Genomic DNA, 20,581 nt, shown 5'->3' with positions numbered 1-20,581 from the left:
GCCTTAAAATGGAGAGCAAAACCAGAGAGACGTGGAAGAAAACGGAAGACAACCATCAAAATGGATAGAAGAATAACCAGAATGGCAAAGGCTCAGCCAATGATCACCTCCAGGATGATCAAAGACAGTCTGGAGTTACCTGTAAGTACTGTGACAGTTAGAAGACGTCTGTGTGAAGCTAATCTATTTTCAAGAATCCCCCGCAAAGTCCCTCTGTTAAAAAAAAGGCATGTGCAGAAGAGGTTACAATTTGCCAAAGAACACATCAACTGGCCTAAAGAGAAATGGAGGAACATTTTGTGGACTGATGAGAGTAAAATTGTTCTTTTTGGGTCCAAGGGCCACAGGCAGTTTGTGAGACGACCCCCAAACTCTGAATTCAAGCCACAGTACACAGTGAAGACAGTGAAGCATGGAGGTGCAAGCATCATGATATGGGCATGTTTCTCCTACTATGGTGTTGGGCCTATTTATCTCATACCAGGGATCATGGATCAGTTTGCATATGTTAAAATACTTGAAGAGGTCATGTTGCCCTATGCTGAAGAGGACATGCCCTTGAAATGGTTGTTTCAACAAGACAATGACCCAAAACACACTAGTAAACGGGCAAAGTCTTGGTTCCAAACCAACAAAATTAATGTTATGGAGTGGCCAGCCCAATCTCCAGACCTTAATCCAATTGAGAACTTGTGGGGTGATATCAAAAATGCTGTTTCTGAAGCAAAACCAAGAAATGTGAATGAATTGTGGAATGTTGTTAAAGAATCATGGAGTGGAATAACAGCTGAGAGGTGCCACAAGTTGGTTGACTCCATGCCACCCAGATGTCAAGCAGTTTTAAAAAACTGTGGTCATACAACTAAATATTAGTTTAGTGATTCACAGGATTGCTAAATCCCAGAAAAAAAATTTTTGTACAAAATAGTTTTGAGTTTGTACAGTCAAAGGTAGACACTGCTATTTTTTTGAACACACCCCTTTCAACTAATTGCCCAATTGCACAGCCTTAAGAGCGTGCATATCATGAATGCTGGGTCTTGTTTGTTTTCTGACAATCTACTGAACCTACTGGTAACTTGTTTGCCACGTAGCAATAAAAAATATACTAAAAACCTTGATTATTCTGGTTAGTCACATTGTACTGCTATTATTTTGAACAAGACTGTATATATATAACCGTTATTTGAACAATTTCTTAATTCATAGACGCATTCACATAACTGCTATATATATGGCAATCTAAACGCATTGATCAAATTGCACAACTTCACACTCATCAGCCCTGGCGTTAAATATTGCAGCATAGGACTAGAGGTTGTGATGCGTGAAATGTTTACGAATTGAAATAAAGATTACAGCAGCCCTCCTTTGGTATCCGCATGATCCAAGGTGAATCAGAGTGTTTTTTTTCGTTTTTTTAAACTTGCCCTTTTATGCCAAGTCGGGGATCAGGCTCAACAGATGGTGGGCTTTTAGTGTGGATTCCAGAGAATAACCATCAGAGGAAGCCGAAGACACCCTGATCCCTCACCATCCCTTTTCCACAGGAGCGGATCACACGATCAGCGCCTAAGATAATCGTTTACGAGGAAAACGTGAATTCAGACAGTGGAAAATACTTATAAAAAAAAAAAAAAAAAAAGAGGGACCAACAAACAAGAAACAAACAAAAAAAAAGGAATGTTACCTAGAGATTCACGCTTCTAAGGGACGTCTAGAATCAGCGTGGAAATCACAACAAGATAAAAAGAGGAAAGAGCCGTAGCCATAGCACAACACACAGGAGCAAAGCTGAGATAAATAGAGGGGAACTGAAGCCGAAGGGTGGAGGCAGAGCTGGGGGAAGTGGGGTCACAGGTTCTGACAGCACTGAAATTTGTTCCCCTTTAAACCATCGGTAGTGGGCGGCACGCTGATGTCCACTACGTTGTTGCCGGGAGACTCGTCGTGCATGGACCTGTCGGCGATCTGCTTCTGTGACACGATCCGATAGATTTCTGTAACAAAAAGTCGTGACATGTTAAGAGACTTTTGAGACACACAATGGGAATGCAGTGAGGTGCCGTCATATTAAGACTATTCGCTGTCCAAAATCATTGAAAATCATTTCTATAGGAATCCATACGATCAGTAATTTCTCAAAACGATGAAATATCTCCCCTCCCTGATTTTGCATAGAGTTCAAAGGACAAATTCTTTGGCTTGCAGAACAATTCAATAATTTCAACAGTAATGCATGTGATCAGGAATTTCGTGTCAAAATAATTCCCCAAGGAAATTTCTAACCAGGTTCAAGATGGTAACATGTATTAAGCGCATTTGTAGAGTTAAGGTCACTGAGTCCAATGTTTTCGCACGTTGAGAAGTAAATACAACCTCATGGTGTTTCAATCTCATTTACACATTGCCTTCAAAACTTAAAAAAAAAAAGCAATAACATTTTTTAAATGAATCGGATTGTGTTTTTCGCATCTGTAGCAAGCATTTTGAGGTGTTTTGACAATTCAGAGCCACCGTACAAAGCTCCTTGCACACAGAGTTCACGGAAATTGGTGGTCTTCTTTTTTAATATGTGGCTGTAGTATTGCTAGCAAAGTGTCAAACTGAGCCACTGACATCCTGAAGTAAACTTTGAATCGCCCGTCAGAATCCCGCTGCTCCTTAAGGAGGGGGGAACTCTTCCTCTCTATATCTCAGGATTGGATAGACCCAATATTTCCTTTCTTGTTGTCTTTTTAAAAGCGAGGCCACACAATCATCCTCACTGCTTGAAGACTCCATTTAGTACTGTTTTGCAAATTGTTAAAATATGTTTCAATTCATTTCAATAGGAATCAATTGGATCAGGAATTTCATATGAAGGAGAAAAATTTTCCCTCATAAATTTCACAACAGGTTTGTGTTGGCGTTGGTTGTGTTGGCCATGGATTCGCAGAATGTTGTTACATGGACTTGGTTACAGGCCAAATCTATGGGCAAAATCCAGCAATTTTAATAGGAATTCATGCAAACAGGAATATTTCATGGTGGCGAAATAAGACCATGCAGATATTTCACAACTGTTTCATATTGGTCATGCTGCAATTTTCTGCATTAGTTTAAAAGTGGATTTTAGTGGCCAAAATCCAGTTATTTCGACAATTTCACACAGGAAAAGTTGATCACATGGAATCACCAAATTCATCTGATTGGTTTAAGTGAATTTTTATAAAATCCAGTACTTTCAATAGAAATCCACATCATGTAAATTTAGCAGATTTTTGGCCACTCAATTTTTCGAAAAATATGCTAACGTTGTGACCTTAAATTACTTTCCTTAATTACTTTAAATGGGTGGCGTCTTGTGTTGCCGAACTGAATTGACGATCTGTTGCGTCGCGGCATTGCTGTTGCTCACTGCAGAAATTTAAAAAAACTTTAAACTTTTCAAATTCCAGCATAGGCGTCAGCCAATCAGATTGCATTATGCAAATACCCAAGCACAATCGTTAGCCAATTGGGTTCATGCAACACAAGAAAAGTAATGTGACTAGCTGCTGTCACTACAATAGTCACGTCAGCACCAAGCTTCAGACACACCCTCAGTCAAGCTTCGACGCCCCGCGTGAACGTACCGTATTGTGACTTAAATTACGATCAGGACCCACCTGTTAGTATGTTTTTAAAAGCCTCCTCCACATTTGTGGAATCCAAAGCCGATGTTTCGATGAAGGAGAGTGTGTTTTTCTCTGTTTAACACAAGATGAGAGATAATACATTACCTCAGGTAGATCTTTTCAAACTAAACATGAAAATGCTGGAGGAATTACTTACCTGCAAAAGCTCTGGCCTCATCAGTGGGAACGGCCCTGAGGTGCCTCAAATCGCTCTTGTTGCCCACCAGCATGATGACAATGTTGTTATCCGCGTGATCCCGCAGCTCCTTCAGCCAGCGCTCTACATTCTCATAAGTCAGATGCTTTGCGATGTCATAGACCAGAAGAGCTCCGACTGCACCCCGGTAGTATCTGTGAAAGAGACCCATGTAAAATATATACTAAAAATTGATAAACTACTGTTGTCAAAAGTACCAGCAGCGATATCATTTAGTACTGACATTTGGAAAAACCTCCTTCTCCGGCTAAGTTTTCACTGATTGGTCATGGTGTTATGACAGTGTTCGTGTGGATCAGTGGTAGAGCATTGCATTAGCAGCACAAATGGTCATGGGTTCAATTCCCAGGGAACACACACTCTGGTAAAAAAAAATGTATAGGCTGAATGCACTGTGAGTCGCTTAGGATAAAAGTGTCTGCTAAATACATAAATGTAAATGTAAATATGACTGTGATTGATCCTTGGGGCCTTCGCTTCACCCTGTTCAAGAGCACTCACACAGAAACACATGGGACCATTTGAAAATCACATCTATCAGTGGACGGTCTATGTGCAGATATATTACAGAACTTTTGAAAAACTAGTATATAGTACAACATATTCATACAAAGGAGATTATAAATTTTTTTTCTGACAATGATTCAACCGTGATTCTTTACTAAACGATGCAGTGCATTAAAAAATAAACATATTTTAAATTTTATTATTATTATTATTATTATTATTATTATTATACTGTAATTATACTACAATTGAATTATTGTATCATTATCTAATATACTATTATGGGCCAGACATCAAATACATTACCAATAATTACTCTATGAAATCACAATATTTACAGCATTTTTTTTTTACAGCATTTACAATATTTAACTACACTAGTATATAACTATATAATAGTATATTATTAATAATAGGAAGATTTGTTAAAGGTATATCTTGTACTTAACTTATATTTAACAGGATTTAAACAATACTCCATATTAATTATATATTAAACATAATTGACCAATAATGCAAAAATGTATTTCATTACCATTAATAAATTAATAAAATATTTAAATATAATTTTAACAGTAATAATAAATAAAAAAAAATTTGACAATTTGTTTCAAAACAATTTTATTTTTAGTGTACCTTTTACTCACAGTATATATAATATTTCATATAATCTTATTTTTTAATAGATCTAATGTAAACATACTACAAATAAGTAAAATAATTTAATCAACAACTTAAAAACAAAATTGTATTTAATTTTTATGATAAATCATGAAGACCTGTGAAAGTGACGTGACATTCAGCCAATGGCCCACACAAAGGACACTCAATCTTGCGTATTGAGGACCCTACATGGGAGGTCCTAACAGTGCCATTCACTGGTATGAAATTTTGTCCCACACACAGAACTCTGGGTTAAGATTGAATTACTTCTTCATGTACTCACGCTGATGTGATGGCTCTGTAGCGTTCCTGTCCCGCTGTATCCCAGATCTGGGCCTTTATGGTCTTGCTGTCCACTTGGATGCTGCGGGTTGCGAACTCCACACCGATGGTGCTCTTGCTCTCCAGGTTGAACTCATTCCGAGTGAAACGGGACAACAGGTTACTCTTCCCCACACCAGAGTCTCCAATGAGCACCACTAGAAAACACAAGAACCATCAGACTGTGTGAACAAGACACTGCGCTTATAAAAACCATATCCATAGGGAAGATACCATAGCCATCACCGCATGAAATGAAGGCCACAGAACAGAGACAATCTACCACGTGAGTCCTGGAGAGAGTAAACCACAAACCAAAGTGTGCTCCCAAAGCGCATACACAATGTCAATCATTTGAAAAGCAGAAACACAGTAGATTAGTGAGCCATCCTGGTTACATCCACCAGACGAAGCCTTGGAGAAAGAGAGGAGCCGTAATCTACCAGCACAAACTTCCACTGTCATTTCCCCTTCGCTCCATCAATTTGACACCATAAAAACTGTAATACAGGCCTAGCCAAATTACACAAGGAACGAGAAAAGCATAGGAAAATATTAATCAGCTCATACTCTGTCCGTTGCAATGTGGTCAGCATTCATTTTCTCTAGAGGAAACCTGAAGTGATTCACAAAACGGTTGTTGATGAACTGGAGAAATTAAATTCTCCTTAAGTCTAAATCATCAAAAAATTGGTCAAAACCTTCGACAAGAAATCTAAAAAATAACCAAAGTGGCACATATGTAAAACCTCAACAGAACTCTGTGGTTTTGTCACATACTGAAGCTTTTTAAATGCACTGCGTAAAAACAGGAACCTGACATGGGAAGGAACTTTTAAACATACAATGTATGTATGCATGTGTGCATATATATATATATATATATATATATATATAACATAGATAGATAGGCATGCAACTGAAGCGATTTGATACATCCAAAAATGTTTTACATTGACTTCATTATCATCTATAGTTGTCAATTCCACATTACAGAGTTTGCGTGTGAGCTTTAATGATTTAGCTAAATGACCCGCTGTTAAAGCTGCAGAAATGCTTACAAATGCAGGTTAATTTAATTTGAACATCAAGAAGCGACTCTTGTGTAATAATAAACGACTAAAAAAAAGTTTCCTAAGGCCTAGCAACCACACAAAATCTGAAGCAACACATAACTTAGCTACTAAACGACGGCAAAAGTTGACACTTTGTTTGACGTTTTTGATATAAAAGCAAAACATTTCGTTTGTTTTTTGTGTATGAACGGACTGCATTAAAACAGTTAGTTATTTAGCTCACTTTAGTTTGGAAGCTATCTAACCGTTAGCTTCTTAGCTAACATAATGCTAACTAATCGAATTGCATTATCGTTTTCATACTGCAGAAGGAAGATGCAAATAATTAAACTCAATATTCAAATGTATTAATCTACTTTCAACTCTTGGTTCTTTGAAAGTCACCGGTTAATGTTTGTATAGCTAACGCCGGTTAACTAGCATTCCGGCTAGCCACAATCATGAGGAAACTTGCTGTTTTCGCTGATAATAAAGAAAAACTAAACACGTTTACTCTTATTTTTGATACATTTATAAAAACGTACCTTTAAATAAATAATCGTATTCGTCGTCACGGTTCCCCATCGTTGGTTTACCGCACTAAACTGTTAAGCGACGGACCTCTCCTGATTATCGATGTCCGATTCGAGAACGAATTGTTCTTAAGAGTCGGATCTTTAGGGGATCGGTTCATGCACCGCACCGAATGATTCGTTCATGACACAAGAACCGTCCATTTAGGAGACAGATAATTCATAGATGAAAACATGCAAAAGCGTTTTCTGCTGAGATTTGTTCTAAATGCAAATTTTCTATCATATTTAGAATTTCCATGTGCATAATCAGGATACAAGTGTTTAGGCTACATGAAACAGATAAGGTGCAACTTCTACCTTATCCGACTAATTAAAATTCCTTCATTTGTGTATTCCAGATTAGGCAATGGGGTTTCAGTATTATTAGTAGTACCAAGAGGAAAGAAAAATAAAAAGTGAGATCTCTTGCTTGATTCTGCTGCTTCTCAAACTTGTCACCAACATCACACACTGTGCTAGACTCTGGAGGGTGTTTTAACACTACATTTGGAGAGGGCCAGTTCTGGACATAGGAGGCCCTAGTCTATAATTTGAAATCATAATAATTAAAAAAATATATATTTAAAGCTAATATAATAATGTTGTGTAGTCCATAATAGCCTACTATAGCCTACTATAGACACACTAAAATATTAATTTGTCACAAAGTTATTACTTCAGAATTGTATAAGAGTCTTACACACATGCTACAAAGATATATGTCATAAGATCATATGTAGAGTTGTGCATTAAAGGGATAGTTCACCCAAAAATGAACATTTGATGTATATTTGCTTATCCCCAGGGCATCTGTTTCTTCAGTAGGACACAAACAAAGATAAAAAAAATAAAAAAAAGTGAAGTGACATTCAGCCAAGTATGGTGACCCATACTCAGAATTTGTGCTCTGCATTTAACCCATCCAAAGTGCACACACATTTATGCTGCGGCACCCAGGGAGCAGTTGGGGGTTCGATGCCTTGCTGAAGGTGGAGAGAGAACTGTTCATGCACTCCCCCCCACCCACAATTCCATCCAGCCCGAGACTAGAACCCACAACCCTTCGATTGGGAGTCAAACCCTCTAACCATTAGGCCACGACTTCCCCTTAAAACAAACCATTGCATTCTAGCAGTCTTATAATGGAAGTAGATGGGAATCACAGCTAAAACATACAATAAAAAAATAAAATAAAAAAACATACATAAACCCTGCGGCTTGTGACAATACAGTTAATCGAGTAAATGTAATTTTTTACTTTCCACTTCTGCAAATTGCTTAAGTTATTCACTTTTTTGCAGCCTGCACACTCTGTTTCTGTGTTGTTTTAAGCTCAGGATGCGCATAAGCACTACGTCACGCTCTATAGTGACTTTTATATTGGCGCCTTTATTACAATACTTTTCTGCGCAATCAAAGATTTCTTGTTCTGTCCTATCTATCACATGTTACTGCCTTTAGTACTGTTCTTATTTTTTACATGAATGTATTTTACAACAGTACAAAGAGCAATGTGTAACATTTTACCAGATTTTAGACTTATTTACATTTATTTGCAAATAAAATATTTCACTAGATTTTATAAAATTATTGTGCACCCATGATTTTTCTAGAATCTAGAGTTGCTGCTGAATTATCCACTAACCCAGTTTATTATAGCATTTTTGTCATAGATTATGATTTATGTATTTTTTATTTTCATTTCATTTATTAAAACTAGATTGTAGTAGATATGTAGTAGATTATGATTAACACAAAAGAGTGACGATCAGTTCAACACAGAGAAGTATAGAAATTCTACATGGATTTAAAAAAAAAGTGCTGGAATCGGATTGGCTCGGTATCGGTATCGGTATTGGCAGCTACTCAGAATTTTCAGTATCAGATGGGTTCTGAAAAAATGGTATTGTAGCATTCCTAATAGCAATGGGTTAGTGCAGCACCTCAGCATCACTCTAAAATGGTTCTAAACAGTACCAAATTAGGGTTTCTGGCTACCAGAACCCTTTTAGACCTAAATAATGTTCCATAAAAAACCACATGCTTTGAAAGAGCTATAAACCTTGAACATTCAAATTCACAAACATTCAGTTCTCTCCACTGTCCTCCTCCACCACCTCTTTTACAGCTGATGAATTTGCAACAATTCTACACATACTAAACTAAAACCATCAGTTGTCAGTTCTCAGCCCTCACACACACAGAACTCACACCAACCACAACCAATGCTAAAACTCCCCTCTCCTCCTTCTGTTCCCTCACTGAGACAGACATTTCTAAAATTCTCATCTCAAGCATCTTTCAACCTGTCCTCTAAAGCCAATCCCCTCATGCCTCTTCCAAGCAATCTGTCATACACTCTTACCGTCACTCACACACACCGAATTCAAGCAGGCTCAGGTAACCCCACTACTTATAAAGCCTACATTAAACTCTTTACTTAGACCTGTCTCTCTCCTTCCATTCGTCGGGAAAACCCTTGATAGAGTTGTTTTCAACCAAGTTCATCATTATTTCTTTCACAGAATAACCAGCTGGAAGTTACCCAATCAAGCAAATTGAGTGGCCATTCAAATGTGACTGCATTACATTCGGACATTCTGCTGGATCTGTCTACAGCCTTTGATACTGTGAATCATCAGATCCTTCTATCCACCCTCTCACATTCTTTCACAGTGGACATCACAGGAACTCCACTACATTGGTTTCAGTCTTACCAGGTAGGTCTTTCAAGATTGCCTGGGGAGGGGAGGTATCCAAATCACATCAACTGGACACAGACTGGTCAAGACATTGATGCTCACATTTAGAACAGCCACGGGCTCAGCAACTTCCTACTTCCATTCCCTTTTGAGTCTACATCCCCTCCATAAGCCTGAAAGTGAATGAAGCCTTGTGGAACCATCACAGAAAGAGACACAAAATAATTGTATCTTAATCAATGATGTATGATTCTCTGTTGTACATGTGCTTCTCAATAAATTAGAATGTCAAGAAAAAGTTCATTTATTTCAGTAATTCAACTCAAATTGTGAAACTCATGTATTAAATAAATTCAACGCACACAGACAGAAGTAGTCTAAGTCTTTGGTTCTATTCATTTTGATGATTTTGGCTCACATTTAACAAAAACCCACCAACTCACAATCTCAACAAATTAGAAATAGGATGACATGCCAATCAGCTAATCAACTTGAAACACCTACAAAGGTTTCCTGAGCCTTCAAAATGGTGGAGAAGCTCGTAGCCAGACCTGAACCACACAGATAATCTACGGGCTATTGTCAAGAGGAAGATAAGAAACAAGAGACCAAACAATGCAGCTGAGCTGAAGACCACTGTCAAAGAAACCTGGGCTTCTGTACCACCTAAGCAGTGCCACAAACTGATCACCTCCATGACACGCGGAATTGAGGCAGAAATTAAAGCAAAGGCAGCCTCTATCAAGTATTGAGTACATGTACAGTAAATTAACATACATTTGAGAAGTCCAGCAATTCACTAAATTTTTTTTTTTAAATTGGTTTTATGAAGTACCAGTATTCTAATTGTTTGAGATGGTGAATTGGTGGGTTTTTGTTAAATGTGAGCCAAAGTGATCACGATGAAAAGAACCAAAGACTTAAATTACTTCAGTTTGTGTGCACTGAATTTATTTAATACATGAGTTTCACAATTTAAGTTGAATTACTGAAATAAATGAACTTTTCTTCGACATTCTAATTTATTGAGAAGTACTTCTACTAACAGAATACACTGAAATTTAATTTAGAACTTTTTCTTAAATATAATTGTTAAATTACAGAAAATATCAGATATCAACTTGAGAATATTAAAGCACTAAGTGTTCAAGCATCCTAGTTCTACCTTACTATAACTTTCGTTTTGTATTACTGCACCTTTAAATCATTTGTGGCTTTAGAATCAACGTCACTACTGTAGTAAAAAAATCTCCAAGAGATGAATGCTTTTATTGAGCTGGATTACAACACCATGACCTTCCCGCCAAAAACGCCAAAGTGCTGTTAAACGCATAGACAGTAAAAGAACCATAGACAGTAAAAGAAATGGACACAGCGACCCCATTGGAACTCAATTGAGACTAATGAAGCCCATTTTTAGCGTTTTTTAGCACTTCCGTTTCTGACGCGCAGACTCAAACGAAGCTTGACGACGTCAGCAACCTGTCTGACAGATGTAAATCTTCTAGTAGCTGTGCGTACAAACTGCCATCGTTAATCTTGCAGAGACGGCGAGCTTGAGCGGGGAGTTCTTTGTCGTGAGTGAGCAGGAGTAAGTATTCTGATTAATTATTTTGTATAGTATTTTAAAATGTAACGCCAGTACGCCATATTAAGTTAATTACCTGTGAGCTTCTCCTCCTGTCTGTACGGTAATGCGACAGAGAGCCGAGTGGTTATGACGCAATCGTTAGCCTATTTTTTACAAAAACTGTTTATACGGGGCCATAATGTAACATAGAAGGTAATGGAGCCCTGTATACATTGTCGTGTATCTTTAGAAATAAATAATGGACAAACGGAGTCTTTAAACGCATCAGATGTAAAGTTATCCGCCGTCAAAGTGACGCCAAAATGAATGGGAGTCAATGGGAATGCTAACGCAAGTGAAGTTCTGCTAAAAGATGGCAGCCCCCACCCGACTTCAACTTCCGGTCGAGTTCCTTGCCCCCTGGGTTAAACGTGAACGGGCTTCCTTGTCTTGGATCTAAAGATCAAAAAGCGGACGCGTTTCGAGGTGCCTTGTTCTACAAAACGTAAGTGACAAAGCTAGTTTTCAATTAACAGTAACTCTATGATCACGCAGTAATTTATTTTAAAATAGGTTATTTATCCAGTGTTTAACTTCCAGCAAAAGGTTAGTGAAAAGCAATGAATCGAACATTGTATTTTAATTTAAACAAATTAGCTTTTTAGTGTTTATTCGGTGTTCACTGTTTTGTGTGTGTAAGTTATGTGTGTGTGTTTATCCGCCATGATAAAGGTGACGAGGAGTTCATTTATATATGGTTTGAAGGATGCAGCCTCTCGATTTGGTACTCAGCAAATCTAAATAGAATGCGTTAATAATTTAATGTTATAGTGTTTAACTCTTAATGATGTTTTTAATAGCTGAATATGTATATGAAAGACTTTATTTAAGATTTAAGTTAAAAAATCCATATGATCAAATTATTGTAACGATATAAATCGATTGACGGTTTTAGGCTTTTTATTATTATTATCGTGAGCGCTCGTCTAAAATGCTCCCCCGACAAAATCTGAAAAACTTCTGGAACTTCCTCCTAAAACTCCATTATACACGAGTGCGAAAACTCTCTCCTCCTCTGCTGCTTCTTCAAAACCCTAGACATATAAATACGCCTCATTGGCCGCTCGACCCCACGTCAATGTCGACGCCATATTGGAGCGGGCAACTCTCCATAACTCTCCTGGAAAGCTGAAGAAAGATGTTCTCTCCATTTCCTAGAGACAAGGCCATACTTCCACAGACTAATGTTTTGTTTGTACTAGTTTAAACTCAGAGCAGCACTGAATGAATGGCCAGAATGACCCTGGTAATATTCTCTCTCTCTCCCTGAAATAGACTACCACGAGCATGTTTTAACTTTGGAAGGGTTATTTTTATAACAGTATCATTTAATATAATTACTTTATTAAATGTTTCTGTAGTTTTTGTCAAATATTTGGAGGTGGATGCTGCACACTGCTGGTGGTTGTGGAGATTCCCCCTTCTATGTAAAGCACTTTGAGTGCCCAGAAAAGCGCTATATTAATGTAAGGAATTATTAAAGCTGCAGATTTTGTAAAAATTTATTTTTTACATATTTGTTAAACCTGTCAATATGTCTTGACAGTAGAATATGAGACCGATAATCCCAGTGGTCCTATTGCCATTTGCAGAAATATACCGCTCCCGGTAAGAAACAACCAAGCAGAGCTGCGGTCTGTAACTTTTTTTGTGTTCGTTCACCTATAATAAGTGTTTATATTCAGACTATTTTAGTTTGCTTCGGGTAGGTACTGTGGCGGAGTAACCCAGTACCTTTGTGATTCTTAGACATAAACAGAGAGAAGTAGCTCTGGCTGATCATGTACTGTATGTCTTTACACAAAAACTACATAATGTAAATAGCCTAGAAATGAAAAACAAAGGAACTCATAGTGAGTCCAGCTGCAATATCATGACAGAATAAGTGTTTATTATGGCCTTTGATGTTGTAATAATGAATATTAATTTTGATTAATAAAAAGTTTTTTTGAAGGGGATCATCTCATTTTCTGGTCTGTGGTAAATGTATACTTTGACATTTTGTTGTTCAACATAAAATTGTGTTTGTGTTTTTCGTGTGTGTTAGTGTTTTCTGCATGGGTGTGTGTGTGTATATATATATGTGTGTGTGTGTGTGTATCAGTGATGCGCGGGTCAATGTATAAACAACCCGCACCCAACGGATGTTTTCAACTAACCTGCCCGCAATTTGGACCGCAAAAAAAGAATATTGTACCCAACCCACTTCCTGACCTGCATTTTTTTAAAGTAGTAAATGCTCATCGTAGTGTCATTGGGCCATAGACGTAGGAAGTAGGCAAAAAAAAAAAAAAACTTAATATATTCTAATTTTGTCAAGAATTATAAAAAAAAAAATTCGTCAATAAGCACAACATTTTTATTAAAATAATCTAGTCTGGCTATGTCTGTTTTGATGTTTCTGCAAGTTCAGCAGACAGTGAGGTTCGGGTTTGTTCCGATCAGAGCTCGTGAGCGGAGAGCGCATTTCTGAATATTCCGTTCCGCTCCGCTCACTCATTCCGTGGGGTCGTTCGCTCAACCCAGAATGGCCTGTTGGTTTGAAAATATGTGGAATAAGAGCTGCCTTCGACTTATTTATTTTTTTCTAGTTGACTAGTAGTTGTTAATTTAAGCCATTCGTGGACAAATTGCCCCTTTTTATTAATTTAATTACTTAATTTGTCTATAGCCTACAGGATAATAAGCGTTATGACCGCACGCATAAAGCTTGCCACAAAGAACCGGTTAAAGTAATGATTATGAATGAATGTGTCTAAATTAGAAAGGAAACATTTATTTGTTTAGTAATAAACTTTTGTTTTCTGTGTCGCTATAAAGATGAAGTTGAAGATGCGGACTCGCCATGAACGCCAGAGAGAAATGCCAGAGAGAAGTTTTCAGTCGATATATAACTTCTGATGATTTCTAAAATGTGATAGAGAAAAAGGCAACAAAGAAGTCTTTTTTTTTTTAAACAGAGGTCAAAACTCCAGTTATAATTTAGAATTTTGAGGTTGCACTCTTGTCATAAATTAATCGATTACTTTTCCTACATAATTTTTAGCAAGCAACATTGGTAAAATATATATTTGGGAGTCTTAGACCTCAACTTTTAAACTTTCAAAGGGGTGGAGTAACCCTTTGAAAGTCAACATTCAAAAAGAACAAACAACACAGTAACAGAACATGATACACTTTTCAGACTTTCTACATTATTATTATTATTTTCTTTTGGAACAGATGCAGAAAGCCAAAGTTAGAAAAATCAGCACAGATACCCTCATTTCTAATTTACCTGAAGAGCGAAAAGAACAGCTCTGTGCCTCACTGGGGAATGTGGAACTGACTCTTCTCTACAAAGCTTCAGTTCATGGATATAAAGCTTCTGCCTTCCACCAGAGATGTGACCGTCAGGGTCCCACTTTCCTTGTAGCATACAATCATTCAGGCTACATCTTTGGTGGATACACTAGTGTGGATTATGCTCAGAGCGGGCGGGAAATTAAAGATGAGGAAGCTTTCCTGTTCAGCTTTACAAGTGGAACCTCAAGCTACATCAAAATTAACAGTGGATATAATGCACGTTATGATGATGCTGGAGGGCCCAACTTTGGCCAACAGCTATACTTTTGCTACAACAACCAACCAGTTGTGCATTATCAAGGAGGGAATGCATTCAGTCTTAATACCTCATCAGTGTATGGCAATGACACTCGGCTGAGTGAATGTGAGGTGTATAAAGTGGAACAGGGTAAGTCAATCATTACCACTTCATGTATTTCACACAAAAAAACTTGTGCATATCAATTTCTTTATCTTTAAAATAAATAAATCTTTGTTCTACGATTCCCAGAGCCTGAAGACAGCGTTGAGGAGAAACCATGGAGGAATGTTCAGATGACACCTGAGTATGTTTCTAGTTTATTTCTCTTTTGCTAATTTCCTTTGCAAATCTGAAGTGATAAAACTGTTCTGTGTTGAAGACGAAGAGCAGAGCTCATGGAAATGATCAGGAACCATAAACCCCTGATGAGGTCTGTGAGTCGTGTCCGAATCCTAATGATCGGTCCTGTAGGAGCTGGAAAATCCAGTTTCTTCAACTCCATCAACTCCATCTTCACTGGTCATGTGACCAACAAAGCCATGTCAGGATCTGCAGGCACTAGTCTAACTGTGCAGGTACAGATTCAGCAGGACTTCAGGACCTGCCTTGGTTTGTAATATAAAACAAAAAATTGTTGCACAGAGATTCCTGTTTGTTGGTAGTTTCGCACGTATCCAGTGAATGACGGCCGTGAGGGAAAACCATTGCCATTTGTGTTGTGTGACACCATGGGACTCGAGGAGCAAACAGGTGCAGGACTGGACATTGAGGACATCAGCAGCATTCTTCAAGGACACATACCTGACCGCTATAAAGTAAGAGCATAGGTTCATGTTCTTGGTCTTGCAAATTTCTATTTATCAGTAAAATTGATCTTTAAGTTTAATCTTTAATTATTCTCAATTTAGTTCAACCCTATGGCGCCGTTTCAACCTGATGAGCAGAAGTCCTCCAGACCTGCATCTCTTCAGGAGAAGATCCACTGTGTGGTGTATGTGATAGATGCCACCAAAATCTCCCTCATGTCTGACAAACTACAGGAAAAACTGGCTTCCATACGCAGAAAAGTGAACTCACTGGGTGAGTGAACATATTTACACCAATCTTGTGATTGATACAAAGTAGGTTGTTCATAGAGCTGCATGTGACGCACCTAAAAACATCCCTCTACTATTTCAGGCATCGCTCAGATCGTCTTGATGACAAAAGTAGATGAAGCATGTCCTCTAGTGGAGGAAAATCTTCAAAGTGTTTATGTCAGTTCCTACATCAAGTCGAAGGTGAGAGGCGGTCACATGATCAGATGTCTGTATCTCCAGGACTCCGAGTGAGGGAGATGTTGTTTTGTGTCTGCAGGTGCAGGAGGTGAGCTCTGGGTTGGGTGTGCCGGTGTCTTGTGTGTTACCGGTGAAGAACTACAGTCAGGAGCTGGAGCTGGAGCTCAACTGTGACGTCCTGCTGCTCACCGCTCTGCAGCAGATGCTTCGCTTTGCAGATGACTATTTTGATGATATACGTCCTGTCGAGGGCAACCCTAAATAATAATTTTTTTCCCAGTTCTTGCGGCTGAGGCCAGATTCAGAAAAGGCCAAATCAAAAGCTCTTTGCATCATTTACATAACATAATGAAAGTCTCACATTGGTCATTTTCTTTTTATAAGATCTAACATTTCATTGAGCAAAATGTATTTTTAAAATATTTACTATACAGTTACGTGAGTATACTTTAATTTATGTAATTTGCCTCTATAGTCTGATGTTTATTAAGGGATTGTAAATTCTTCGCTTCTGTCATGATTTTTGGGCTTCTGTGGCTTTATGCTCAGTAAGAGGACTATTAAAGATTGAATATTTTGTATACTTTTTTTGGTAGTAATGTCTTTTTTATACAATAGTGTAACACCGATTGTTTAGACTAGTCAACTCGGTTAAAATACAACCCCAGTTCCAGAGAAGTTGGGACGTTTGGTAAAAAATGCAATAAAATCAAGAATCTGTGATTTTTTTTTTTCATTCTCTTTAACTTTTATTTAATTTACAAAATTACAAAGAAAACATTTTCAAAGTCTTTACTGACCGACGTAAATGTATCTTGTAAATATGAACAAATTTTGCTTTTGATTGCTGCAACACACACCAAAAAAGTTGGGACAGAGCCATGTTTAACACTGTCACATCATCCTTCCTTTTAATTATAATGTTTCATTGTCTAGGGATTGAGGATACTAATTGTTAAAGTCTTGCAAGCAAAATTTTTGTACAGTATCTCTTGAAACAATGCTTCAGAAGCTCAGCAGTTTGTGATCACCGTTGTCTGATTTTCCTTTTCATAACTGGTCATACATTTTCTACTGGAGACAGATCTGGACTGCAGGCAGGCCGGTCTAACACATTCACTCTCAGTCCTCAAAACCACACTGTTGTAGCACATGCAGAGCCAGAGCTGGCATCGTCTTGATCTAATAACCATGGTCATCATCAAAGACATCATCTTGATGGCCGTATCCTTGTACAATCCCAGTTTATGCCTCCTTGTCAATAGTACTATCGCACATATGCCAGTCATCCATGATGTTTGCACTGATGCACCCATAGAAAGTAAAAGAAATGGACACAGCGACCCCATTGGAACTCAATTGAGACAAGTGAAGCCCATTTTTAGCGTTTTTTAGCACTTCCGTTTCTGACGCGCAGACTCAAACGAAGCTTGATGACGTCAGCAACCTGTCTGCCAGATGTAAATCTTCTAGTAGCTGTGCGTGCAAACTGCCATCGTTAATCTTGCAGAGACGGCGAGCTTGAGCGGGGAGTTCTTTTGCTTGAGTAAGCAGGAGTAAGTATTCTGATTAATTATTTTGTATAGTATTTTAAAATGTAACGCCAGTACGCCATATTAAGTTAATTCCCTGCGAGCTTCTCCTCCTGTCTGTACGGTAATGCGACAGAGAGTCGAGTGGTTATGATGCTATCGTTAGCCTATTTTTTACAAAAACTGTTTATACGGGGCCATAATGTAACATAGAAGGTAATGGAGCCCTTTATACATTTTCGTGTATCTTTAGAAATAAATAATGGACAAACGGAGTCTTTAAACGCCTCAGATGTAAAGTTATTCGCTGTCAAAGTGACGCCAAAATGAATGGGAGTCAATGGGAATGCTAACGCAAGTGAAGTTCTGCTACAAGATGGCAGCTCGCAGCCGACTTCAACTTAAGGTAGACTTCCTTGCCGCCTGGATGTACCCCCATACCATGACAGACGTTTGCTTTTGCCTCTGTCACTGATGAAATTCTGGATGTTTCCCCTTGGTCTTTGGGGCTGAAAACTTGAAATCCATGTTCCCGGGAAACAAGTTGAGATGTGGACTCATTTGAGTACAACACACCTTTCCACTTTTTGTCTATATCTGAGATAAGCTCTGGCCCAAAGAACCCAGCATCATCCCTGTATAGAATTGATGTAGAGATTTCTCCTAGAGTAACAGATATTCAAGTTGCAGTTCTTGATGCAGCAGCAGACTGTGGTAAATGACAGTGGTTTTCTGAAGTACTCCTGAGCCCATTCGGCTATATTTACCTGAGGGTTACTTACGCAATGCCTTCTGAGGGCTCAAAGGTCATGCACATTCAACTGAGATTTCCTGCCTTGCCCTTCATGTACTGGGATTTCTCTGGATTCACTGAATCTTTTCACGATATTATTGTATGGTAACTGGTGAAAAACAAATTCTTTGCAATTTTGCTTTGTGAAATGTGATTTTTGCTTTGTTTAACGCTTCTCTCATGAGATTTGGCACAAAGGTATGATCCATGATCCAGCTTTGATTGCAAAGACTGAGATGCTCCTTTTATACCCAAACATGATGCCATGACCTATTACCAGCACACCTGCTTAATGTGAACGGTTTCAAAACAGTTCAAAGTGGATATTCTATAACATTTTTACTTTTATTTTGCCTTATTTGAAAGCCTTTTAACATTTTATTTCATCTGCTGGTTTAATGGATTGCCTGTGAGGGACAAGAATAGCCTCAGCAGTATTGTAAAATCTGCTCCAAGATCATTGGAGTTCAGCTAACAGACCTGAGCTCCCACTGGAAAAAATGGGTGCTCCAGAATGCTAGACAGGTCATGAGTTATCCTTACCATGTTCTTAGGCAGGAATTTTTTTTCTAATGCCCTCAGGACGACGCTACCTTGCCCCTCCAAGGAAAACTAACAGATATGCAAATTGTTTAAATCAGGTTTAAATTCTGTTGATAGCAGCAACTAAATAGGTGCCAGGCATCATAAACCTCTGTACTATTATATATTAATTTATTCGCTGCTCAGACTAAGTATTATGACCTGTGTATTTGTTGCTTGTTCTGGTGCCCAAATGCAATATGAAATCAATGACAGTGTTTCTGAATGCTTGATTTACTGTTGTCTTTTGTCTTGTTGATACATGGTAGGCTAAAACTGAATTGTCCTACGGGGATAAATAAAGTTGTTTGAATCTTGAATCTTGAATCTATCTCAACGTTTTTGGAATGTGTTGCAGCCTTCAGAATCAAAATTTGTTCAGATTAACAAAATACATTTAAGCTGGTCAGTGAAAATTTTGGAAATATATATATATATATATATATATATATATATATATATATATATATATTTATTTATTTATTTTTTAATTAAATAAAAGTTCAAAAGAATGAACAAATGGAAGATTCTTGGTTATATTGCATTTTTACAAAACGTCCCAACTTCACTGGGCTGTCTGAACCGTGCAACATTTTAGCTCATAATCATAACCAATCAAGAAAAGAAAATGCTAAAAAAGCTACTGTCCCTTTTACACGTTGCATCGTTGCAGCTGTAGTTGCTTATCACAATAAAATTCCTTTGCCATGATAAGGTTTAAAGTATAACACTAATAATAAAATTTAAACAATTCTTTATTTTTATTAGACACATTTATATTACTAAACAATTACTCTTACATATAAAATATATTTGACAACCTAATTTAAAGTTCCTAAATCACTGAAAAAAAACATTTAAAAATGTGTTTTTAACAGAAGACATTCTTCGGAACTACGAATGATAGCATTTAAGGTCATGACGTTGCTTATTTACCTGAATGCTAAAATATTTTATTTTTTAATAACTTCACATAAACCCAGTTACGGAACGGATTAAGCTTGAAAAAAATTTCTGAATTTAGCGACTATGTCAGCAAATAATTGTGTAGATTATTCCTGCTCATCTGAACACATTCAAATTTTGCCAAACAGAACCTATCCATCACAAGAGAGCGTTCACTCACTTCTGACAGTGCATTTAAACAGGGCTGTGCTTCCCAAAAGTATCATAAGAAAGCATTAAAGCTTTTGGGAATGGCAGCCCGGAACAATGGCTATCTGAGGAATTTTATATATGCAACAATAGCCTTTCAGTGTCAGTCCCTTATAAAAATTAACCATGGTTTTACTAAAGTGACCATAGTTCAACTGTAGTATTTGTAGATTTGACTCATGTAAACAAAAAAACATATTGAAACATGTGTTTTAACATAAAGTTAAGTGGTTATCATTACCCATTTTACTCTTAGTAATTTAATAAACTTCATTTGGTTCTGAAGTATCAGTATCGATAATGGCCTTTAAAATTATCGGTATCTTA

General features: G+C 37.6%; 2 protein-coding genes across 4 annotated transcripts; one reads left to right on the top strand and one right to left on the bottom strand.

Annotated features, from left to right (window-relative positions):
- Window positions 1–1,403: 1,403 nt before the first annotated feature.
- LOC127988097 (ras-related protein Rab-11B) lies at window positions 1,404–7,110 on the bottom strand. Of its 2 annotated transcripts, none has more exons than XM_052590630.1 (5): window positions 6,968–7,110; window positions 5,330–5,525; window positions 3,817–4,010; window positions 3,651–3,731; window positions 1,404–2,000 (listed from the first exon to the last, which is right to left on the bottom strand). In XM_052590630.1, exons 1-5 carry the CDS (start codon window positions 7,005–7,007, stop codon window positions 1,855–1,857), a joined length of 657 nt encoding a protein of 218 aa, XP_052446590.1. In that variant the 5' UTR covers window positions 7,008–7,110; the 3' UTR covers window positions 1,404–1,854. The 2 variants fall into 2 exon arrangements, with proteins under 2 accessions (XP_052446590.1, XP_052446591.1); XM_052590631.1 differs by lacking the exon at window positions 6,968–7,110 and adding an exon at window positions 5,938–5,953.
- Window positions 7,111–11,655: 4,545 nt separating this feature from the next.
- On the top strand, window positions 11,656–16,775 carry LOC127988094 (interferon-induced protein 44-like). Of its 2 annotated transcripts, none has more exons than XM_052590625.1 (8): window positions 11,656–11,774; window positions 14,552–15,062; window positions 15,165–15,219; window positions 15,295–15,490; window positions 15,578–15,730; window positions 15,824–15,995; window positions 16,095–16,195; window positions 16,272–16,775. In XM_052590625.1, the coding sequence occupies exons 2-8, from the start codon at window positions 14,552–14,554 to the stop codon at window positions 16,455–16,457; spliced, it is 1,374 nt and encodes a 457-aa protein (XP_052446585.1). In that variant the 5' UTR covers window positions 11,656–11,774; the 3' UTR covers window positions 16,458–16,775. The 2 variants fall into 2 exon arrangements, with proteins under 2 accessions (XP_052446585.1, XP_052446586.1); XM_052590626.1 differs by lacking the exon at window positions 11,656–11,774 and adding an exon at window positions 11,777–11,875.
- The last annotated feature ends 3,806 nt before the right edge of the window (window positions 16,776–20,581 follow it).

This window comes from Carassius gibelio, chromosome B22 (genome assembly GCF_023724105.1).
Source record: "Carassius gibelio isolate Cgi1373 ecotype wild population from Czech Republic chromosome B22, carGib1.2-hapl.c, whole genome shotgun sequence".
Taxonomy (NCBI): Eukaryota; Metazoa; Chordata; class Actinopteri; order Cypriniformes; family Cyprinidae; genus Carassius; species Carassius gibelio.
This window is presented reverse-complemented; position numbering and strand designations above follow the sequence as displayed.